Source organism: Scyliorhinus torazame, chromosome 2 (assembly GCF_047496885.1).
Source record: "Scyliorhinus torazame isolate Kashiwa2021f chromosome 2, sScyTor2.1, whole genome shotgun sequence".
In the NCBI taxonomy this organism is placed as follows: Eukaryota; Metazoa; Chordata; class Chondrichthyes; order Carcharhiniformes; family Scyliorhinidae; genus Scyliorhinus; species Scyliorhinus torazame.
Genome location: NC_092708.1, coordinates 112139978 through 112165622, shown reverse-complemented (window position 1 = coordinate 112165622; position 25645 = coordinate 112139978). Strand labels below are relative to the sequence as shown.

Below are 25645 nucleotides of genomic sequence, written 5' to 3'. Positions count from 1 at the left end.
ACTCACACTCTACCTTTGTTTGTCTTGAAATCATTTTATATTCACTCTATCACTAAGAAAGGTATAGGATGAACTACTGACCGACTGCCTTTGCATCAGGTATTTTCTGTGGTTACGGAAGTTGCAGTTAATTCTCAAATGATCCGCCATTTGAAATTTCACGGTTATCTATTATCAATGGTATGGCTGTTCTTTTCACCTTCTTCATTTAAACTACTAGTATTGTTGGAATCCCAAAGGAATTCTGAATCTGGGCAGGTTTATATTTCAGCAGCAAGCTTTGGAAATTGTTGGCAAAAGGAAAGAAAATGCAAAATGATGTTGCAGAAATCAAAAAGCAAAATTAGAATTTTAATTGCAAAATAAAATTATCAATAAAGTTCAACAGCAATAATTAAGAATCGAAGTGGAACAGGCAAGGTTACATAAATTAAGCATCTATCCATTTCACAAGGGTGAGCTCAGTGCCAAGAGTTCAGCCCATATACAGCATATCAAACTGAAGTACTTGAATCACTTGCTGGGCCTTGTTAAACAACTTGGCCAGGATTTTACAACCCTCCCCACCCCCCACCATTGGCGGCCAGTGGGATTTTCCAGTCTAGACAAAGTCAATGGCCATTTACATTGCTTGCCAGTCATGCCACCAGAAAAGACGGCGCAAGGTGGGGTCACCTTTGGTTGGACCAGAAATCTCATCAGTGGGAAGGGCAGGAAAATCCTGCCCTTTGTTTCACAGCCTAAATCTTTTAGTATATGGGCCTGCAGACCCATTTTATAAATCATTCTGGACGTTAGTGAGGCTTGTGTCAGGAGCAGAATATTCTAAAATTTACCCTCAAATATTCCTATGGTAATTGATGCATTAAATTGAATGTCAACATTGTGCAGGTATGAAGCTATCAATCATTCTATCTTACCTCTTTTGTGTGGGTGTGAAATGACACTGACATATCTAGCAGAAGTTTCCTATGCTCCACTCTTCGTACAAAATCTTGAATCCTCACTTCTAGGTGTCGGGCAGCTTTGTAGATCTCCTCAGGATCACATTCTCCAGTCTGAGCTAGTTGCTCTGCTGCCTCCAGCAGCTTATCAGCATTTGTGTATGTATTCTGGTAAAAAAATGAGAAGAAAATTAAATGGATTTGCGAATTCTGAAAGCTCTTGTGGGGCTGTTTACTCTCTCTACAATACACCTATAGATAATCTATTAAGCATAAAATAAATCGCATAAATCATTCCCTTTAGTAAAAGAGCGAAAAAAGCATCTGGGAGAATGAGCAGCATAGATTAAACCTTCCACAGTAGATACCAAACAGAGTATAATCTTTCGAAATGTAACATTGCTCCAACAACACCAGAACGTCATGTACATTAATACAAAAGTTTCTGCTTATCTACAAAATCCCTGGAATCTTTAAGAGTCGCCATTCATGTGATTTGATTCACACAGGGCACTCCCACAGCAATCTGTCTTTGACACAGAACTATTTACCGAACCAAGTGCACAAAGTACTGGATCAATCAGATAATGTGACTCAGTCAGGACTGTCTTCCATAGTAAGAAGAAAATCAACTATTACTTTATAAATGTATGAACTTTCTTTTCTCTCTCTCTCTCTCTTTCTTCCTTTTTTTCTTTCTTTCCAAAGTACTTTGTGCTGCATTGTCAGAAAATTCCTGTTTTCCCCATTATCTGTTAAGGTTTGCCAGTCACCCGAAAGTTGAAATTTTCCCAGATCCTCATGACGGCACAGTGAAGAACTTGCTGTGAGAATTGCAGGTCCACTGGCTCTTTCTGATAAGTCACCTGATGTGTCAGAGGTCACCATACCACGGTATCTCAGAAAAGCTAATCCCACAGCTTTTAGTGCAATCAACCCTCAGGTAGCACACTATAAAATGCTTATTCTGGTTTATCAGTGTTGATGTCCAATATTATAGATAATTAATATTGTTAAAAAAACAAATTTAGAATATAATATAACCACAATTAGAAATGCTAACAGGACATTAGCATGCTTCAGCACACATGTATGCCAGTAGTTACATAAAGATTCTGGGCTAATTCATGGTTTCTATTCTGTGTAATTCATATATAGCCTAAAGGATGCATTACAAGATTATTATGATTATGGTTAACTTGAAAGCAATTGTTATATAAATTCTGGAAAATGAACAGAAAGTTATCATGAATTTCTATTAAGATTTGTTTTTTTTGGGAGACGATAAAATCTACACTAAAAATAAACTTCCACTCCCCCCTCCAAGGACATGGAGGACCTCCCAAGCATCAGGGTACACATCCCCACCACCATGCCGTATCGGGGCTCTCCAAGTCCCCGCCACTGTCCCCGCCACCCCCATCCACAACCAAGCAAGCATCTGTGCACTCTCCCTGATAGATATCGGGGCACTACCCACCCCGGCACCACCCCCCAAACCCCCCCCCCCACTCCAAGTGGCGCTCTGCAGAGGGCCCACTCTGGCACTCCTGGCACTGCCAAGATACTGGGGGCTCTGCCCGGCCATATATCTCACCACCCAGGGTCCAGACTTATCTGTGCATCCCCAGCATGGTTTTTGCTTTTGAAAACCAGCAGTGATTTGTACCAGCATGACAACACGTCAGCTGGGTGGGATAATACAGAGAACCTGGAAGTAGTGGCATTAAGCCCATTAATGATATTGTAATTTGTGTTCTGTGCAAATCAGGCTTGCACATTTCCTGGGCATGAACCTGATCGTGCCATCAGAGGGGGGAGGGAAAGATTGCACTCTGAAATCTCACTGGTGCTAATCCTGTTTTTGGCCTCACGCGATATTTAGGATCCATTACGGGCTTTGCATCCGTGGCAGCTGAGAAACCGTGGCCTCACAGTTGAAAGCTATTGTTGCACGATCAATTGCACAAAGACTTGAGTTGGATACAACTGAGGCTTTATTGCTCTAAGATGTGTGGCCTCCCACAGCAGCTGGCGAAATGGCTGCAGCATGGAGAACACACATATTTATACTCTGCCTACTGGGCGGAGCCAGCAGGCAGGGACTACTAACGTACCTGTAGTTCAGGTCCTACCATACATCACCTAATAGAGGTGCAACAGTGGTTTACCACTGCTATGCTCAGTAAAAGTGCCATGAAACGAGCATTGCTTTGTTGTAAAATTGTTTTAGTGGAGGAGATAGTGGCATAGCAGTGACATTGCTGGATTTATAATCCAAGCAAATTCTCTGTGGACACAGGTACAAATCCTATCAGACAGCTGGTGGAATTTAAATTCAACTAATTAATTGAAACCTGGAATTGAAAGCTAGTACCAGTAATGATGACTTTGAAACTTTCATTCATTATTGTAAAAACATCTGGTTCACTGCAGTCCTTCGGGGAAGGAAATCTGCCATCCTTACCTGGTCTGGCCAGTTATGTGGTTGACTCCGAGTAGGGAGATGGGAGTGTAGTGGTAATGCCACTGGACTAGTAGTCCAAAGGCCCAGGCCAATGCTCTGGGGATACAGGTTCAAATCCCACCATAGCTGTTGCTGGTGGTCAAATTCAATTCCAGAATAAGTGGTCTGCCATTTAGGACTGAGATGAAGAGGAATTTCTTCACTCAGAGGGTGGTGAATCTTTGAAATTCTCTCACCCCCTGAGGGCTGTGGATGGTCACCCATTGAATATATTCTAGACAGAGGTTGATAGATTTCTAGTTAATTATCAAGGGATATGGGAATAATGTGGGAAGATATTGTTGAGGTAGAAGATGATCTTGTCGGATGGTGGAGGAGGCTTGAGGGGCTGAATGGCCTAATCCTGATCCTATTTCCTTCTATTCAATGATTAGATGGCCTCATGGATAACATCAATTGGGGGACTAAATTACTTTGGTGATGGTCTCACAATAAATTGCATGAGCTGTCAGCAATAAATGAGCATGGATTGGCAGCTGCGCAGTTGGAAAGTGGGGGTTTTGTGTGGAAAATTGGAAAGCTTTGCTGCCGAGTCTCACTTGGGGGAATCATTGCAGAGCCAACAGCTATGACCAGGATGATGTTTCTGGACAAGAAGAGTGGCACAAAATATGATAATTTAATGTTTTTTTGGAAGGAGAATGTGAGCTCCATCCAGCATATGACAAAAAATGTATATGGGCTCTAAATTCATTACAGGACCCAAACTTCAATGTCTTCATGGGGTGCTTGCTTGGTTAAGCAGAACACTGGCCCTCTGTTCTGAAGGCCCCTGCAATGATAGTGAGAAGTTCTATTTTGCAATATTCATCTTTTTACCATCCCATCACTACATGCAAGATCTACCATTTAATTTGCATGATCGCAGGTCATCATGGCTAGTAATACAGGTGTTGAAATGGAGATGACACTGGTGGAGGCATCTTCCTTTCCTGTTAGCTATACAGGTATGGTGCCTCAAAACTGGCAATCTCAGGACCAAGGAAATGCCAGATTTTGGATGGTGCCAGATTTTGGGGCATGTGGTTTGAGCCATGGGCAGTTCGAGTCAAGCCACATTGGGTAAGTTCAAGAGCCACCAAATCTGGCACTATCCAAAATCTGGCAATTCCTTGGTCCTGAGGTTGCCAGTTTTGAGGTATCATACCTGTATAAGGCTAAACGGAAAGGAAGATGCCAACAAATGTACCTTGCCTCCGCCCATGCCACCTCCATTCCAACACCTGTATGACAATACCTTCTTATGACATCAACATTTGTGTCTTCCACAGGAGCAAGTGGTAACACATGATGGTATTCTGCTCTCTCCTGTTACATGCTAGTTACACATTCAAGGATTTTTTAAAAAGGTGTGAACATGAATAAATGTGTGTTTTAGCCAAAGCTTTCAATCCTCACCATGTGTGAATGAATTTACCACAGTGTGCATGATTACAGCAATCAGCAGCAAGGTTCAGTAAGAAATGTATTAATGAGTGAACAACAGCTTTTGAGGGTGTGAGTATAAGATCATAAGAAATAGGAGCAGAAATAGGCCATTTGGCCCATAAATCGTGCCCTGCCATTCAGTAAGATCATGGTGGATCTGATTGTGGTCTTAATGCCACTTTCTTGCCTGTGCCGCTTAACCCTTGACTCCCTTGTCAGTCAAAGATCTGTCAAACTCAATGTTGAGTATATTCAATGACCCAGAATCCACTGCTCTCTGTAGAAGAGAATTCCAAAGAGCTATGACTAAAGAAAGGAGATTATGTGAAATTTTATCTGCTGACATGCCGTCAATGCACCAAATGGAGAGAGAAGTATTGACAGGGTTAAGGCAAACGTTGGATCTGGTCAGTTTAGGTAAAAGTGTGAGAAACATGAAGGAGATGTTTCATGTCAATGCAAGAGTCTTGACATGACGCACCCAATAACATCACTAAGTCTCTTACTGTATAGCAGCCAGATCCTGAAGACAATGCTACTCACATTGGCATACTGTGTCACCGCTCACCATGTCCATTCACCCTCCAATTTCCCTTGGCAAATGTCACTATTCAAGGGGGTGAGGACCTCCTTTCTCTTCTCAAATTCCTCCAGCTGCTTCTCTGTGGCTGTACCTGAAAACCTCAGGACCTTGTTGGAAATGTTCTTGCCTCCAGGTGTCCTTCTGCAGTTTCACAGTTTCACAGTATTGCTTCCCTACTTTGATCACAAAATGTACATTTACTCCAGACACTTAAGGGCCCGAAGCAATGTCAACCTTCCTGATTCCCAATTGGTAAGCTGGCTATGGGACGCACATTTCATGATGGCAGTTTGACACTGGAAAACTACAAGTAACCTGTAAATTGGAAAAGAAGCCCGAACAATTCTTCTGGGAAGCTCATTCTGCCCACCTCTGGCCAGTTACACTCAATTCAACCCCATTGGCTTTGAGACTTCATATGTGCAATGACGTATACATAGAACATACAGTGCAGAAGGAGGCCATTCGGCCCATCGAGTCTGTACCAACCCACTTAAGCCCTCACTTACACCCTATCCCCATAATGCAATAACCCCTCCTAAATGTTTTGGACACTAAGAGCAATTTAGCATGGCCAATCCACCTAACTGCACGTCTTTGGACTCGGGGGGCGTGATCCACGCAGACACGGGGGGGCGGGATTCTCCCCCAACTGGCCGGATGGCCCAACGCCGGCACCAAGAGCGGCGTGAACCATTCCAGCGTTAGGTCGACCGGAAGGTGCGGAATCCTCCGCACCTCCGGGGGCTAGGCCGGCGCCGGAGGCGTTGGTGCCGCGCCAACCGGCGGTGAAGGGTCGGCGTGAGTTGCCGCACACGCAGAACCGCCGGCATGGTTACGCGCATGCGAAGACCGGCCGCGTGTTTCCTACGCATGCGCAGGGTGGTTCTTTGTGCCGGCCATGGCAGAGCCCTACAGAGGCCGGTGCGGAAGGAAAGAGTGCCCCCATGGCACAGGCCCGCCCACGGATCAGTGGGCCCCGATCGCGGGCCAGGCCTCCGTGGCCCCCCCCCGGGGCCCGGATCCCCCCGCACCACACCCCCCTGAGGACTCACCCAGCCGGCCTCCAAGCCAGGTCCCGCCGTGATGGACCATAACCATTTCACGCCGGCGTGACTGGCCAGGAAGCAACGGCCACTCGGCCAATTGGGGCCTGGAGAATTGCCAGGGGGGGCGCTGCCAAAGGCCCCCGACCGGCGTGGCGTAAACCCCGCCCGAAAACCGATCCAGAGAATACAGCACCGGCATCGGAGCGACGGGGCGGGATTCGTGCCGCCTCCCGGGGATTCTCCAACCTGCCGGTGGGTGGGAGAATCCTGCCCGGGGAAAACGTGCAGACTCCGCACAGACAGTGACCCAGTGGGGAATTGAACCTGGGACCTTGGTGCTGTGAAGCCACAGTGCTAACCACTGTGCTACCATGCTATTCAGTCCATCAAAATAGGACATGTATCAATACATTAAGCAACGTTTAACATTAATTTACTAAAGTAACCTTTTCAGAGTAGCTTCAAATAATAAAGTGCTCTCAGAAATATGAGATGCCAATAATCAAAGGAATATTTACTAAGTTAAATGTAAGTACAGGAAGTAAACGTATCCCATCTTGCTAAACAATGTTAGAAAATCTTAAGACAGTAGGCCACGATGTGTTGAATGCTTGGGAGTCATTTGACTATTCCAGACTATTCCTGGCTCTGTGTGTTATGTAACTCCAATTGTTTTACTGTTCATTTCCTTCACAAAGTATTGCATTATTTAAAAAGAGAATTCGGACCAATAATCAGTAACAACAAACAGAATGTAAAGTATTGTTCAGTATTAATGATTTAAGACTTTTAAAAGTAGAGACAAGATGAGGTGTCATTCTTACCTGAGCTACTTCTTCAAAATCGTCATGTCTTTTCTGGAGAGCACGGGCTCTATGAAGTGACTTTCCAACCCCAGTGTGTTTACTTAGAAATGCTTCCCCATGGTTTTCTATCCAGTCTAAAACCTGTAATTAAAAGAAAATTATGACACACAAGCACAGCAACCAGCAGAAACAAATCATTGTAATACACAATACTGCAATCATTTTATATGTTAATGTTGTTTGATTAGGAAGATGTTTTCATGAACCCACCAAGAAACGTGTAATTGGGGAAAAGTTATGATTCAGAATAACAAATTTGTTTGAAGCGCCAGCGAACTGAATCTCTTGAGACATGAAATTTCAGGTTTGACGGCCAAGTAGTTAATAGACTGTTCACTATAGAACAGGAAGAAACGTATCTGGAGATTGTTGCTGTACTGTCAGGTTCCTTTAACCATGTAACTCGGGGAGGCTGGTACGGGAATTGAACCGTGCTGATGGCCTGCCTTGGTTTGCTTTCAAAGCCAGTGATATAGCCCTGTGCTAAACCAGCCCCTTGGTGGGTGGGTGAGTTAGAAGGCCTACTTCAGTTCTCTGAGACATTGGTTTAGTTTTATAAAAGGTTGTTAGGCCTCCTAGCCCTCACACCCACATCCACCCCTCCTGCCTCCCCCATGCCATCTCCATTCCATCTCCATAGCCACTTATCCAGTTTTCACTATGGGACTCCTCAGAAGCCAGATTACCTTAAGTCATCATGGGCACAATTTCCATGGTCGGGAATGGAAGTAGATCTGACCCCAAAAATACCCCACGAGTTAGGCAGCCAAATAGGTTGATTAAGAACCTTGTTAAGGGCATTGACAAGAGGCCAACTTTGATTTATATGTCAGCCTCCAGATTCCTAGCACAGTGGGGGCTGATCAACTGGCTGGAGGCAGCTGCCAGAAGCAGGTTGGGGATCAGCAGTCCAGGCGGGCCTACAGGCTCCCTGGGTGCTGGTGCAGCCAAATGGCAGCCTGTAGAGGGAACCCCACAGTGACCCCATAACCCCAGTGGTGGCCTGGTAGCTTTTTATTAAAATGTTGACAAAGATTGGCGAGAGGGCACTTCCTTGCTAAAGTGTCCTTTCACTTACTGACCTTTTACTTCAGCCTTGGAGAGCCTGTTAACTGGAATTGAACAGGGAACATGTCACACAGTATCACAGAATATCACAGTGCAGAAGAGGACCTTTGGCCCATTGACTCTGCACCGATGCATGAAACGCCCTGACCTGCTCACCTAATCCCACTTGCCAGCACTTGGCCCATAGCCTTGAATGTTATGGCATGCCAAATAATCCAGGTACCTTTTAAAGGATGTAAGGCATCCTGCCTCTTCCACCCTCCCAGGCAGTGCATTCCAGACTGTCACCACTCTCTGGGTAAAAACATTTTTCCTCAAATCCCTTCTAAACCTCCCACCCCTCACTTTGAACTTGTGTCCCTTCATAACTGACCCTTCAACTAGGGGGAACAGCTGCTCCCTACCATCCTGTCCATGCTCCTCATAATATTGTACGCCTCAATCAGGTCACCCCTCAGTCTTCTCTGCTCCAGAGAAAACAACCCAAGCCTGTCCAACCTCTCTTCCTAAAGAGGCCGGCAGCGGCCAAGGTGCTTAGGGGGTTTATGGACCAGATGGGGGGAGTAGATCCATGGAGATTTGCTAGGCCCCTGGCCAGGGAATTTTCTTTTTCTTTCTCACGTGCACAGAGCCTACTCCCGGATAGATTTTTTTGTTTTGAGCAGGGCGCTGATTCCGAAAGTGGAGGGAACGGAGTACTCGGCCATAGCCATTTCAGACCACGCCCCGCACTGGGTGGAGCTGGAGTTAGGAGAGGAGAGGGACCAACGCCCGCTGTGGCGTCTGGATGTGGGATTACTGGCGGATGAGGAGGTGTGCGGGAGGGTGTGGGAGTGCATTGAAAGGTATTTGGAGGCCAACGACAATGGGGAGGTGCAGGTGGGGGTAGTGTGGGAGGCGCTGAAGGCGGTGGTCAGGGGAGAGTTAATCTCCATCAGGGCTCACAGGGAGAAGAGAGAGGGCAGGGGAAGGGAGAGGTTAGTGGGGGAGATCCTAAGGGTGGACAGGAGATATGCAGAGGCCCCCGAGGAGGGACTACTTAGGGAGCGGCGAAGTCTCCAGACGGAATTCGACCTGTTGACCATGGGGAAGGCAGAGGCACAGTGGAGGAAAGCACAGGGGGCGACGTACGAGTATGGGGAGAAGGCGAGCCGGATGCTGGCACATCAGCTCCCTAAGAGGATGGCAGAGAGGGGGATAGGTGGAGTTAAGGCTAGCAGAGGAACTACGGTGCGGAGTGCGGTGAATGTAAATGAGGCATTTAAGGACTTCTATGAGGAGCTGTACAGATCTCAGCCCCCAGCGGGGGAAGAGGGGATGCAAAGGTTTCTTGATCAACTGAGGTTACCGAGGGTGGAAGAGCAGGAGGTGGCTGGTTTGGGGGCGCCAATTGGGTTGGAGGCGCTGGTTAAAGGACTGGGGGGCATGCAGGCGGGGAAGGCCCCGGGGCCAGATGGGTTCCCGGTTGAGTTTTACAGGAAGTATGCGGACCTATGAACCCCGTTGCTGGTGAGGACTTTCAATGAGGCAAGGGAGGGGGGGACCCTGCCCCCGACAATGTCCGGGGCGCTGATTTCTCTGATCCTGAAGCGGGATAAGGACCCACTGCAATGTGGGTCATATAGACCGATCTCGCTCCTCAATGTGGACGCGAAGCTGCTGGCAAAAGTGCTGACTACGAGAATTGAGGACTGTGTCCCAGGGGTGATTCATGAGGACCAGACGGGATTTGTAAAGGGCAGGCTGCTAAACACCAATGTGCGGAGGCTCCTAAACGTGATTATGATGCCATCGGTGGAGGGAGAGGCGGAGATAGTGGCAGCTATGGACGCGGAGAAGGCCTTTGACCGGGTGGAGTGGGAGTATCTCTGGGAAGTGTTGCGGTGGTTTGGGTTTGGGGAGGGGTTTATTAGTTGGGTTAAGCTTCTATATAGAGCCCCAGTGGCGAGTGTGGCTACGAATCGGCGGAGGTCGGAGTATTTTCGGCTGTATCGAGGGACGAGGCAGGGGTGCCCCCTGTCCCCCCTGTTGTTTGCATTAGCAATTGACCCTTTGGCCATGGCATTAAGGGAGTCCAGGAACTGGAGGGGGGTGGTCCGGGGGGGAGAGGAGCATCGAGTGTCGCTGTATGCAGACGACCTGTTGCTGTATGTGGCGGATCCAGTGGAGGGGATGGTGGAGGTCATGCGGATCCTAAAAGAGTTTGGGAACTTCTCGGGCTACAAGCTCAATGTAGGGAAGAGTGAACTCTTTGTGGTGCATCCAGGGGACCAGGGAAGAGGGATAGACGACCTACCGTTGAGGAGGGCGGAAAGGAGCTTTCGGTACTTGGGGATCCAGGTAGCTAGGAGCTGGGGGGCCCTGCACAAACTTAATTTGACGCGGTTGGTGGAACAGATGGAGGAGGACTTCAAATGATGAGATGTGTTGCCACTCTCGCTAGCGTGCAGGGTACAGTCAATTAAAATGACGGTCCTCCCGAGGTTTCTTTTCGTGTTCCAGTGCCTTCCTATTAGGATTACCAAGGCATTTTTTAAGCGGGTAGGTAAGAGCATCATGGGCTTTGTGTGGGCAAACAAGACCCCGAGGGTAAGGAGGGGGTTTCTGGAGCGTAGTAGGGACAGGGAGGGCTGGCGTTGCCGAATCTGGAGGGCTATTATTGGGCAGCCAACGTAGCGATGATCCGTAACTGGGTGATAGAGGGAGAGGGGACGGCATGGAAGAGGTTGGAGATGGCGTCCTGCAAAGGAACGAGCCTGAGGGCGCTGGTGACGGCACCGCTGCCGCTCTCGCCGACAAAGTACACCACGAGTCCGGTAGTGGCGGAAACGCTAAAGATCTGGGGGCAGTGGAGACGACATAGGGGTGAGATGGGAGCCTCGGTGTGGTCCCCGATCCGGGAGAACCACCGGTTCGTCCCAGGGAGGATGGATGGGGGGTTTCGGACCTGGCATCGGGCAGGGATCAGAAGGATGGGGGACCTGTTTATAGACGGGCCGTTTGCGAGCCTCGGGGCGCTGGAGGAGAAGTTCAGGTTACCCCCTGGAAATGCGTTCAGGTATATGCAAGTGAGGGCGTTTGTGAGGCGGCTGGTGAGGGAATTCCCGTCGCTCCCGGTACAGCGGACCCAGGACAGGGTGTTTTCGGGTGTATGGGTCGGAGAGGGCAAGGTTTCAGCGATATATCAGGAGATGAAAGAAGAGGAGGAGGCTTCGGTAGAGGAGCTGAAGGGCAAGTGGGAGGAGGAGTTGGGGGAGGAGATTGAAGAGGGTCTATGGGCAGATGCCCTGAGTAGGGTTAATTCCTCTTCCTCATGTGCCAGGCTCAGCCTGATACAGTTTAAGGTTATTCACAGAGCACATATGACAGGGACGAGGCTGAGTAGGTTCTTTGGGGTGGAGGACAGATGTGGGAGGTGCTCGGGAAGCCCGGCGAATCACGTCCACATGTTTTGGTCGTGTCCGGCACTGGAAGGGTTCTGGAGTGATTTCACGAGGACTATGTCCAAGGTGGTGAAAGTCTAGGTCAAACCAAGTTGGGGGCTGGCATTATTTGGGGTGGCGGACGAGCCGGGAGTGCAAGAGGCGAAAGAGGCCGGTATTCTGGCCTTTGCGTCCCTGGTAGCCCGGTGGAGGATCTTGCTATTATGGAAGGACACGAAGCCCCCCAGTGTGGAAGCCTGGATCAATGACATGGCAGGGTTCATTAAGTTGGAGAGGATAAAGTTTGCCCTGAGAGGGTCTGCGCAGGGGTTCTTCAGGCGGTGGCAACCGTTCCTTGACTATCTCGCGGAGCGCTAGAAGGAGCTCGGTCAGCAGCAGCAGCAACCCAGGGAGGGGGGGGATATTTGGGTGGGTGGGGGAGGGTTGTTTCCCCAGGTAGTATTTGTACAAACATAGGGGAGGGTTAATATGTGTGGGAGAAACCCATTGTATGGGTTCTGTACTATGTTTGCTTGACATGTTTATGTTTTGCTTTGCTCTTTTATCTTTTTTCTTTTCTGTTACGGGGGGGGGGGGGGTTTAACTGGTTAAACATTTTTGTTGGATAAACTTTGAATAAACATATTCTTCCTTGTTAAATTACTCCTTCCAAAGTGTATCATCTCACACTTTTCAGAGTTAAACTCCATCTGCCACTTGCCGCCCATTTGACCATCCCGTCTATATCTTCCTGTAACCCAAGACACTCAACCTCACTGTTAATCACCCAGCCAATCTTTATGTCATCCGCAAACTCACTGATCCTACCCCCCCACAAAGTCAGCTATGTCATTTATATAGATTACAAACAATAGGGAGCTCAGCACGGATCCCTGTGGAACTATAGACCCCCAGATAGTCAGCTGGTCACTGGCTTCCAGCCATCTATCATCACCCTCTGTCTCCTACAGCTATGCCAATTATGAATCCACCTCATCAAATCACTCTTATCCCATGTGCATTTGCCTTCTTAATAAGTCTCCCGTGTGGGACCTTGTCAAAGGCTTTGCTGTAATCCATGTAAACTACATCAACTGCACTGCCCTCAACTACACACCTGGTTACATGCTCAAAAAATTTAATCAAATTTGTTAGGCATGACCTCCCTCTGACAAAGCCATGCTGACTTTCCCGATCAAACCGTACCTCTCCAAGTGGAGATAGATTCTCTCCTTCAGAATCTTCCCCGGTAGTTTCCCAATCACTGACGTGAGACTCACTGGTCTGTAGTTCCCCAGCTCGTCTCCACAATCTTTCTTAAATAGTGGGACCACATTAGCTGTTCTCCAGTCCTCTGGCACCTCTCCCAAAGCCAGAGAGGAATTAAAAATTTGGGTCAGAGCCCCAGCAATCTCCTCCCCTGCCTCCCACAGCAACCTAGGATACAATGCATCCAATCCCTGGAGATTCGTCCATTGTTAAGCTCGTCAATACCTCCAATACCATCACTCCCGGTGACAATTTGTTCAAGAACCTCACAATCTCTTTCCCTGAGTTCCGTAACGACCTCCTCATTCCCTTGGGTGAAGACAGATGTCCTCTGGCTCCACCCACAGATTTCCCCCTTGGTGCTTACAGAATATCTTGAGATTTTCCCTACTTTTACCAGCCAGAGTTTTCTCACATTCCCTATTTGTTCTCCTAAGTGAGTTCTTAAGCTCCATCCTGCACTTTCTGTATTCTATTAATGTCTCTGCAGACTTGCTCCCCTTATACTTGTTAAATGCCTCTCTTTTCCTTCTCATCGTATCCTGAATGTCTCGGTCATCCATGGTTCTCTGAGTTTGTTACACCTTCCTATTACCCTAGAGGAAACATATTGGGCCTGTACCCTCCCCATTTCATCTTTGAACGCTGCTCTTCTGTAAATTTCCCCACAAGTAACTCTTTCAAGTCTACCTTGGCCAGATCACGCCTTATTTTGTTAAAATCTACCCTCCCCAATCTAAAACTTTTTTTTGCAACTTGTCTGTTTCTTTATCCATAACAAATTTAAATTGAATCATATTGTGGTCACTGTCACTAAAATGCTCCCCCACCAACACAACAACCACTGATCCGGCTTCATTCCCCAGAATTAGGTCCATCACTGCACCATCCCTTGTTGGATCCTGTCCATATTGAGCCAAAACATTCTCCTGTATACATTTTAAGAACTCTACTCCATGTACGCCCTTAACATGATGGCTATCACAATTAATTTTGGGAAAGTTGAAATCACCTAATATAATTACCCTTATTATTTTTACACCCCTCTGCGATTTGCACACATATTTGCTCCTCGATTTCCCGCTGACTGAGGGGTCTATAATAAACATGTAGCAACGGAGCTGTCCCTTTTTTTATTCCTAAATTCTACCCATAAAGCTTCATTTGATGCTCCCTCCAAGAGAGCATCTCTCCTTACCGCAGTAACTGCCTCATTAACTAATAATGCAATGTCTCCTCCTCTTTTAGCCCTTCCTCTGTCTTGCCTGAAGATTCTACATCCTGGGATGTTGAGCTGCCAATCCTGCCCCTCATTTAACCATGTCTCTGTGATAGCTATTATATCATAATTACAAGAGTCAATCATCGCCCTTAACTCATCCGTTTTACCTTTAACACTCTTGGCATTAATGTAGAGGCCATCCAGCCTTGTGTTATTCCCTTGAAAATTACTCCCACTCTATTCCCTCTGACTTGATTGCTTTTCCGTCGTATGCTGTGTCCCTATTTTGTTATCAATCTGCGACACCTCCCCATGCCAAACTAGTTTAAACTCTTCGCAACAGCACTAAGCAAACCCACCAGCTAGCTAGTCACACTTGTACAGGTCCCACCTTCCCCCAAAACAGTCCCAATGGTCCAGTAATCTAAAACCATTCAGCCTGCACCAACTCTTAAGCCATCCATTCATCTGTGCTATTCTCCTATTCTTGTACCCACTAGCATGTGGCACTGGGAGTAATCCAGAGATCACAACCTGAGAGGTTCTGCCCTTTAGTCTATTGCCTGAATTCTTGTTGCAAGATCTCATCCCTCTTTTACCTTTGTCATTGGTACCAACATGTACCATGACCTCTGCATCCCCTTCAGGATGCCCTGCTGCCGTTCAGTGACATCCCGGAGTCTGGCACCAGGGAGGCAACACACCATCCTGGGGTCTTTTCCATGACCACAGGAGCTCCTATCTGTGTGCCTGACTATGGAGTCCCCGATAACTATTGCTCTTCTGCGCTTTGACCATCTTTGCTGAACAACAGAGCCTGTTTTGGCGCCATTGCTCTGGCCACTGCTTTTGTTTTCCCCTGATTGGCCACCCCCCAACGGTATCTGAACACAATACATTTTTACTAAAGAGCATCATGGCAGCCAATCTACCACAGTGATCTCCATAATCAGCAAGTGAGGCATGATCAGTTAATCTGCATTAATTTTTCAAAAGATATTTTCATTAAGGCATTTTGCACATGTACATAGAAATATCAGAAGACCACAAATCTACTGGAGCAAGAACATAGGACCCCAACATATCCCGATACCAAACCCATAACTCTCCAGGCCCTCTTATTCTTCCTCCCTTAACTGCCCCCCCTCCCCCCCCGACACCTTAATTCACGGCAAACTTGACCTTCTCCAAATGCAGGAATTCTGCCAGGTCACTGATCCACACCCCTGCCCTTAGCAGCTCCGAGTCCCACCAACACAACAAGATCTGTCTCTGGGCTATCAGCGAGGCAAATGCCACAATATCGTCGTCTTTCCACACCTGGACTCCCAGATCTTCTGACACGCCAAATATCGCCACCTCTGGCCTCGGTGCCATCCCTACCCCCAGAATCTTAGTCAGGACATCCGAGAACCCCAGCCAGAACCCTCTCAACTTTGGACACCCCAGAACATGATTCACGGGCCCCATCGCACACCTACCCTCCACTACTGCAAAGAACCAGCTTATCCTCGCAACCGTCATGTGGACTCTACGCACCACCTTAAACTGGATGAGGCTTAACCTCACACACAAGAGCATGTTCACCCTCCGCAGGGCTTCCTTCCACATCCTGGCCCTCACCTCCCATCCAACTCCTCTTCTCATTTGAGCTTGATCTCTTCCACCGAAGTGCCCTTCCTCTCCATCAACTCTCTGTAAATGTCTGACACTCTCCCCTTCCCAATATCATCCTCCGCCAACAGCTTATCTTACAACAGCTTATCTTGCAGCAGTCCCGGGAATGACGGCACCTCTCTCCTCACAAAATCCCTCACCTGCAAGTATCTGAAGCCATTCGCCTGAGGCAACTCATACTTTTCCTCCAATTCTTCAAGGCCTGCAAACATATCCGCTATAAAAAAGTTCCTGAAGTACTCTATCCCCACTTGCCACCAGCCCCAGAACCTCACATCCAGCCCCGCCGGCACAAACCTGTGATTGTCACATGTTGGCGCCCACAGCAACATGCCCTCCAAGTGATGCCTGCACTGGTTCCAAATCAGCAACGCTGAAACCACCTCTGGGTTCAAAAAGTACCTGACTATCGAAATGCAACTGGCGCCAACAATAGTGCCCTCAAACTCGTCCCCCCCACACGACTCTGCCTCCATCTGCCTGAAGGAATCTTTAATTTATGGGATCTTAACCTGTCGAACTACGCCAAGTTTGGGGGAAGCTTAGTTGATGAATCAAGTCCTGGCGCAATACGACAAGTTGTAAGATTTGTACTATTTCTGGACAATGCCAAGTTGTTCGATTCCTTGTATTATTCGACGTGTATAGTTGAAGGAATTTATATTATCTCTGCTATTCGGTTATCAGTAGCACTTTGCGACTCCTGGAACTCAGCAGAAATTTGATCACAGATCCCTTCTCTACTGCCCATTTCCTCAACATTGAGATATTCACCGCCCAAACTCAGCAACGCCAGCCCCACCCTCACGCCTCATCCCCTCTCCAAAAACACCCTGCTCACCCTGGGTCTTCCCCGCCCACACAAATCCCAAAATTATCCTGTTCACCTTCCTGAAAAAAGACTTGGGAACAAAGATGGGGAGGTTCTGGAACGCGAATAGGAACCTGGGCATTACCGTCATTTTAAACGTCTGCACGCGCCCAGCCAGTGACAGCGGCAACACATCTCACCTCTTAAAGTCCATCTTCATTCCCTCCACCAGCCGTGCCAAATTCACTTTATGCAGCTGTGCCCAGCTCTGCACTACCTGATACCCGAGATACCGAAAATTGGCCTCACCACCCGGAACGGCAATTACTCAACCTCTTCTCCTGTCCCCTAGCAATTGTCGGGAATACCTCGCTTTTCTCCATATTTAATATATACCACGAGAACCAGCAAATTCCCTCAAGACCTCCATGATTCCTTTCGAAGCTGCCCACTGGGTCCGAAGTAATGGCGCTCTCTTCCAGGGGGCAAAATGGAGGGCAGCAGAAAGAGGGGTCAACCGTGGTGTAGTTGGATGATGGATGTCAGAGTGGTTGTAGACGAGCTACAGTGGGTATGTGAGGAAGACGCAACACAGATGAGGGGGTCATACCATGTGAACAGATCGCCTGGTAGGAGTAGCTACAAGCTGAGTTGAGGCGGACCTTCTTTATGTTTGTGGATATTAGAGAAGTTATTAGTTTCCTGAAGGGATTAGATCAAATCAGTTTTTCATATCGGTTTTGTACCGACCAGTTCCATTATCAGCAGTTCGGGCAGCACAGTAGCTTGGTGGTTAGCACAGTTGCTTCATGGCTCCAGGATCCCAGGTTCGATTCCCGGCTTGGGTCACTGTCTGTGCGGAGTCTGCACGTTCTCCCTGTGTGTGTGTGGGTTTCCTCCGGGTGCTCTGGTCTCCTCCCACAGTCCAAAGATGTGCGGGTTAGGTGGATTGGCCATGCTAAATTGCCCTTAGTGTCCAAAAAGGTTAATTGGGGTTGCTGAGTTAAGGGGATGGGCGGAGGAGGTGTGTGCTTGAGTTGGGTGCTCTTTCCAAGGGCTGGTGCAGACTCGATGGGCCAAATGGCCTCCTTCTGCACTGTAAATTCTATGAAATGTATAACAAATGATCATCTGCACACAGTGAGACATACTGCTCTGCCCCACCCCACTCAATCCATCTTCAATCCATCAATGCCCTAAATGACATTGCCAACGGCTGTATTGTCAAAACAAAAAGCAATGGGGAGAGCAGGAACCGCTGCCTCATCACCCGATGCAGCCCGAAGAACCCCAAACTCGTGCTATTTGACCGGACACGAGCCAAAGACGTCCAGTACAACAGCCGATCCCAATCCACGAAACCCTAGCCAAACCCAAACCGACGCAACACCTTCAACAGATACGCCCACTCCACCCGATCAAAAGCCTTCTCCGCATCCATTGCCACACTACCTCAACTTCCTGACCCTCCAAGGGCACCAGAATGACATTGAGCAGCAAACGCACATTTGCCGACAGCTGCCGCCCCTTCACAAACCCCATCTGGTCCTCCCCATTATCCCCGGCACACAGTCCTCTATCCGCGACTATAGCACCTGTGCCAACAACTTCACATCCACATTTAGCAGCGATATCGGACGGTTCGACCCAGAGTGCTCACGGCCTTTATCTTTCTTTAAGATCAGTGAAATGGACTCCTGCGACAATATGGGGTGGAGCTCCCACCTCCTCCTCGCCTCATTGTACAAACCCATTAGCTGAGGCCCCAGCTCCACACCAAACTGTAAAACCCGGCTGGGAACCCATCTGGCCCTGGGGCCTTCCCTTCCTGCGTCGATCCTACACCACCATTACCTCCCTCAGCCCAATTGCGGCCCCACACCTGCACCTTCTCCTCTTCCACCCTTGGGAACTTCAACAGTCCAAGAACCACCTCAAGCCCTCCTCCCCAGGCGGGGGGCTCCAACTCATACAACCTCCTGTGGAAGGCCTCAAACACCCCATTCACCCCTTCTAGGTCCGACACCACTTTGCCCCTCTTATCCCTCACCTTACCAATCTCCCTCATCGCTGCCTGCTTCCTCAACTGGTGCACCAAAATCCTACTCGCCTTTTCCTTGTAGTCATGTAGTCATTGTAGCCATCTGGGGGATGGCCACTTTCAGTATATAAAATGGACACTCGCAGAGCATACAGGGAAAAATGGACAATGCAAAGCGACAAGCAGGCACAGAGCCTGAATATATATTTGGAAGACAGACTGTAGACGGAACCGAAACCCTGGGCCGATTTACATACTGATGGCCCATCTCCAAGGAACAAAGAACTAGTGCTCACGTAGCCGATACTGTCCCAGACATTCCAGCGCCACCACCCCAGCAAGATGACACAAACATAGCAAGGCCAACGGCCACTTAAGACATGCCCAGCCATCAAGGCACCCGCCCCTTTATTGGCTCAGATCGATGGCAGTGATCGATGACGAAGCCCCTCCGAGTATAAATGAAATGAAAATCGCTTATTGTCACGAGTAGGCTTCAATTAAGTTACTGTGAAAAGCCCCTAGTCGCCACATTCCGGCGCCTGTTCGGGGAGGCTAGTACGGGAATTGAACCGTGCTGCTGGCCTGCCTTGGTCTACTTTAAAAGCCAGCGATTTAGCCCAGTGAGCTAAACCAGCCTCTGGTTTAAGAAGGAACACTCGCCAAAGGTTCAGTCTCTTGGAATTGGCTCTCAACCGGAGAGATCCTTCCACCTGCACCACCAGAAGCAAGTAAGTTCAAGTTCAACGCACGCTACCAGACGGACGACCTTAGCTGCACTCCTGCTACCTCTTCGAACCCAACAGCCTCAGATCCGAACAACGGCCACTGTTCCTCTGACCTAAGTGGGCACTCAAAGTTAAGTATAGGTGTTAGTGATATATGTAGTTTAGCCTGTAGTGTTATTGTGCATGAGTAAATCATACTGTGTGTAAATAAAGTACATTGACTTTGAACTAACTAACTGGTGTATTGGCTCTTTGATCGGTATTCGGTTGAACCTTGTGGCGGTATCGAGAGATACCTGGCGACTCTGAAAGCATACTCATAGTTAGGATTAAGAAAGGCGACCTTATTAACCGCCGTATTTATAGTAAGTAAATATAGCAACATCATACACTGCCCCTCTGGCCCTCCGCAATTGCCCTTGGGCCTCCCCGTGGGCACCAACCCAAACTCCATCTGGAACTTCTGCCTCTCCTTTAGTAGCCCCTCCTCTGGCACAACCGAAGACCTCTGATCCACCCTTAAAATCTCATCCACTAGCCTCACTCTTTCCTCTCGCTCCACCTTTTTCCCACGCGCCCGGATTGTGATAAATTTGCCCCCGACTATTGCCTCAAGTGCCTCCCACAGAATGGAGGCTGAGACCTCTTCCATGTCATTCCGCTCCACATACCCTCGGATGGCGGCCCTCACCCTCTCACACACCCCTTGTCCATCAACAAGCCCACATCCAACCTCCACTGCGGCCGCTGGACCTCCCCCTGAATTAACTGCAAATCCACACAAAGCAGCACGTGGTCAGAGGCCATGATACTCCGCATCGGCTACCCCAGCCAACAGCGCCTTGTCCATCACAAAAAAATAGATCCGGGAGTACACCCGGTGCACATGTGAGAAGTACGAGAACCCCTTTGTCCTCGACCTCTCAAATCTCCATGATTCCGCATCCCCCCATAACCATGACCCCCTCAACTCTCTCGCCACCGCTGACACCTTCAACAATCTGGGACACAACCGATCCAACCTCAGATCCCAAACCATATTAATCTGTTTTAATGGTGATATTGGTTGAGGGGGAAATGTTGAGTTGGATACAAAAGGAAATTCCTTCTTTCCTTCAAATAGTGACATGGGACGTTTAACATCCAATTGAATCAGCAGAACAGACAAGACCTTGGTTTGACGACTCATCCATAATTGGCACTGTGAATAAAGCAGCATTCTCTCAGTATTGCAATGGAGCACCATCCCAGGTTATTCATGGTGAGGATACTTTACTTTCTACTTTAGCGGATATACCGGTGTTCTCTTTTGATGTGTTAAGGTAACCTAAATAAATTTTTATTTCTTAAAGCATAGGTGCATGGAACGGATTAGTTACTCCATCGCAAAACTGAATATCCAAACTATTAATCCTAGTATTGGAGTTTTTCTTTCAATTATTTTTAACTGTCTGATGGAATTATAAGAGTATCACACCTGAGCTCTGAAACCCCATTGCAAAATCAACTAACCAATCTTGTTTTGTTGCCGATTTTGATGAGTGGAATACTATCCCACTAGTGTCACTAATAACTGTTGCCAATTCTGTACCGGAGACCCAATAATGTTGCCCTTCTTAATATTGAGTAATATTGCTTTTCAGAGTCGTCAGGTATCAGATGATACCACCACAAGGTTCAACCGGATATTGATCGAAGACCCAACAACCAGTCAGTTAGTTCAAGTCCAATAATTGTTTATTTACACACAAGATTAACTCACACATGCAACATAAAAATACTACAAGCTAAACTACACCTAACACTACAACAACCTGTACTTAATTTTCAGGCACCCGGCTTTGACAAAGGAACAAGGCCTTTGTTTGGATCTGGAGTGGCTGGCTCTGGAGAAGTAACTTCGGTTCTGCTGGGCTCATCCGTCTGGTAGCGATCGGTGATCTTGAACTTGCTTCTGGTCGTGGTGCTGCAGTTGGCGTCAGGTATAGGCCGGGCCGAAGAGTGCCGGTGTGCCAGGGCCAAAAGAGATCGAACACATGGCAGTGTCTCTCTTTATCCTTTGGGGTTTTGTGCTCTTTTGGGCGGTCCTTCGCTTTGGACCCAATAATTCGGCAGGCAATCACTGCCTTCGATTTGAGCCAATAAAGGGGCGGGTGCCTTGATGGCTGGGCGTGTCCTGAGCGGTCATTAACCTTAGCTATTTGGGCTTCCTGGGTGAAGGGAGTGGCGCCAATGTGTTTGGAATTGTAACTGATACCTGAGTACCAGTCCTTTGTCCTGGGGAAATGGGTCATTAGAATGCAAATCGGTTCGAGGTTTCGATACTGTCTGGTTCTCTGTTAGCAAATATACATTTAGGCTCTGGGTTTGCCTGAATCCTGTATTGGCCATATTTCCTTTGAGTCTTTGCAAGTATCCATGTTTACTTTGTAAGTGGCCATCCCAGATGGCTTCAGTTTCACGGCTGGATGTTGCAATAGCCTTACAGGCTCTTCCGAATCCTCTTCTGTCTGTCACCCACCAACTTCTTGACTTAATTAATAGTGTTGCGACTGGAATCTTTTAATTATTAGACTGAAATCAGATGGTAATACATTGAATGATAAGCACAACTTCAAATCGGATGCCATGATTAGTCGCCTAAATAGATTGGGTTTTCTGATGAAGAAATAAATTTGCTTATTACAAATGCTTAGTGGATGGTACTTTACTGTAGTGATTAAAAGTGTTCCAACTCCGATCTATATTATGTGCTGAGTTTTCTCATTTCAACCAGAGTAACAGAAAGACCACTAAAGTTATCCTCACTGCTCCAGATTGGGAGCAGGGAGAACACAATTAAGTGATTGGGGCAAATCAGCCAGTGTGCCCACCACTTTTGATTGCTAATCAGTTGATTCTTCTGGAAGGTGTATGTGTGGGGGCAATAAATGATGCCTGGATCAGGCAGAAATAGTCCACCTATGTTCACCGTGTCAGGGGGAAAAAAAAGATCTACAATTGAGTAAAAGTTTAAAAAGCCACCAACACTCACTTGAGAAAATAATATGAAATGAAGTCTGTTGATTGTAGTGCCACTCAGTGGTTGTTCATGGATTACTTGGGGAAATGTTCCATTGGATGTTATTTTAATGCAACCACTTTGGACACAAATCCCATGAGCATTGTTTCAAGATAGAGTTCAATAAACTAGTTCATGCCTGCCTTAAAACAACAGCAATATTACCAAAAGATGTCCATCAGAAAAAAAATTCCTTTCAAGAAATGGCAAGCATAAAGCTCTAAATGCCCATCAGTATAGTTTCGTTTTTTTTAATTTATCTCTCAGCCCGAGGCTCTGCAGTTTTGCCATTATTCTTGTTAATCAACTACATCACCTTATCAACTACAATTAGTTGTCAGTTGGCAGTGGGTTCAGATATTGTTAAAATTAATCCGGATCTCGCAACTCTGTCTCCATTTCACTGTTAGGTATTGCTAATGGCACAGGAACTTGTAAAATAATGTCAGAGCCTCTTTTGTATGAGCTTAAGATTGTGTTCTTCAAGCGTGGAGGCAAGAGATTTTGATCTGATGTGAGTTCTTCAACCCGAGACCTAAATGAATCACTTTCTCGAGCTTCTCTTCTATCTCCTCTTATTCTCTGTCTGAGCTTACCTTGTTCATGAGGCCCATCTTCTGCTCCCTTAACTCCAGTCCTACTCAGTTGCCGATCATTCTGTGTCCCTTCCTGGCCCCCATGCAAGTTGACATTATAATTGATTACTTTTTCTTTAGATAATTCAGATAATGACTCCCTCCCTCCTTTTCAAAGTTCCCTTATTAACTACAGCCTTATCTTGAACTTCCATACTCCCATTCAAAGCTTGTGAACAAGTTGTCACCTTCTACGTCCATGCCTATCTTTATTATGAATCTATTTTTAATCTCTCCAATCCAGTTTCTATTCCAGTCACGGCATTGAAGTCCCCTAGTCAAAGTCACAAAGCCATCCTTGGCATGATTTAACAGTCACGTTGCACCAGCGCTGATCTGTGCGTGCCAATAAATCGCAGGAGAGGCCGAACCCGGGATCCGCACCATGTGCAAATCGGTTCGCAATCTAACTTGTCGGCTCCCGTTGGCGGGTTCCAGATCCTGCCCAATGTGACCAGAAGATCCCGCCCATCATTGTTGGCCCCATCCACAAACCCTAAATCCTCTCTACCTTTCCCAGCCACTGTCCCAGGTTCAGCTGACTGGGGTGGGATCTACCGGTCATGATATGTCCGAAAAGCAGTGTGGCGTGGCGCAACGCGACCGGTAGATGCCGGGAGATCACACTTCTGGGATCTACCCGGCTTGCCATGTCTCGCAATATGAATCCCACCCATTACAGGCAGGATCACCTTCTGGCAAATCTGCATATTAGAGTGAGACAGCTAGTCTTACTCAAATATACGTTTCCAAGATCTACCCAAGGCATGGGGTCTACCTCCTTCGCCTTGGAGACCGCGGGCGAGTGCCGTTCAGTGCTGGTCTCCAGAAACGGGGACAGATGGAACGGCACTTGTGGGGGTCTCCCAGGGGATTTGAGGTCACCAGGTGCATGCCCTATGGGCAAGGTGGCACCATGGCACTACCAGCCTGGCACCCTGGCAGTGCCACCTGAGCACCAACCTGGCACTCCCAAGGTGCCCATGTGGCACTGCCAGGGTCCCAGGTTGGCACTGTCAAGGTGCCAAGTAGGTATTTTTTGCACAGTGATGATTGGGTCAGAGGTTGTCCTGCATGGGTGTGGGGGGGTGGGAGGCCTTATAATGAGTTGGGGGTTCAGGAGTCATGTTGGGGGCTCGAGAGAATGGGACGCCATTTATAAACAGGGCTAAGTTTGGCCTTATCAGGGAGTTCCCTGCTGAGGCTCCTGATCTTCCGCATGGGCATTTGGTAGCAGGGACCGGTGTGCTCCGAGCACCGGGAAACACCCGGCTAATCTTGCGCGCTACCAGACTCTGTCCCCATTCGGGTATATCGCACCCTAGGAGTCCTATCTGGTTTTGAGCTGAGCTTCTGACCTCAAATCCAGCACAAAAGTGCCTAGGTCCACTAACATAACTACCTCTGCCCGTCTCTATCCAGCTGCTACCATGCTTTTGGCACCTTCAGACTGTATTGTCTCCATTCTCCACCCTCTATAAACTTCAGTTTATCTAAAATTCTGCTGTTCATATTCTAACCCATAGCAAGATCCAATCAGCAATCACCCCTGTGCTGACTGATGTGCAATAGTTCTTGGTTCCTCCAGTGTAAAGTGTGTATTGATTCATGACCTTTCCCCTCCTTATGAGCCTCCAAGAGTTCAGAAGAATGAGGGAGGATCTCATAGGGACTTATAAAATTCTAACAGGACTAGACAGGGTAGATGCAGGAAAGATGTTCCCAATGGTGGGTGTGTCCAGAACCAGGGGTCACAGTCTGAAGATTCACGGTAAACCATTTTGGTTTGAAGATGAGGAGATGAGGAGACATTTCTTCACCCAAAGAGTGGTGAGCCAGTGGAATTCATTACCACAGGAAATAGTTGATGCTAAAACATTAACTATATTCAAAGGCAGCTAGATATAGCACTTGGGGTGAATAGGATCAAAGATTATGGGGAGAAAGCAGGATTAGGCTAGTGAATTGGATGATTAGCCATGATCGTGATAAATGGTGGAGCAGGCGCGAAGAACTCTGCAGCCCTGCAACACTAGTTCCTAGTGCATTACCCACTCCATTTGTCCCCCATCGGTGACCATTCCTTCAGCCATCTAGGCGTAGAAGCATGGAATTCCATCTCTAAACTTCTCTGCCTTTCCATTCCTCTCTCCTCCTTTCCAATCCTTCTTAAAACCCATCTTCTTGACCAAGCCTTAGCCCCTCCTTCTATTAAGTCCTTCTTTGGCTTGAGTCAATTTCTGTCTGGTGTTGTTTCTATTGTTTATGCATGTTGCAATATACCTTTAAGGGGTTGCAGCATGACATCACTGGA

The 25645-nt window shown here is 47.7% G+C and overlaps 1 protein-coding gene across 3 annotated transcripts in view; it reads right to left on the bottom strand.

Moving 5' to 3' along the window:
* The window catches only part of kalrna (kalirin RhoGEF kinase a), a 1210365-nt gene that overhangs the window by 568258 nt on the left and 616462 nt on the right, over positions 1-25645 (bottom strand). For all 3 annotated transcript variants that reach the window (XM_072475613.1, XM_072475615.1, XM_072475625.1), the window contains exons 10-11: positions 7356-7478; positions 921-1112 (exon numbers count right to left, since the gene is read on the bottom strand). In XM_072475613.1, coding sequence (XP_072331714.1) covers positions 921-1112; positions 7356-7478 — 315 coding nt within the window. The remainder of the gene's footprint in view (positions 1-920; positions 1113-7355; positions 7479-25645) is intronic.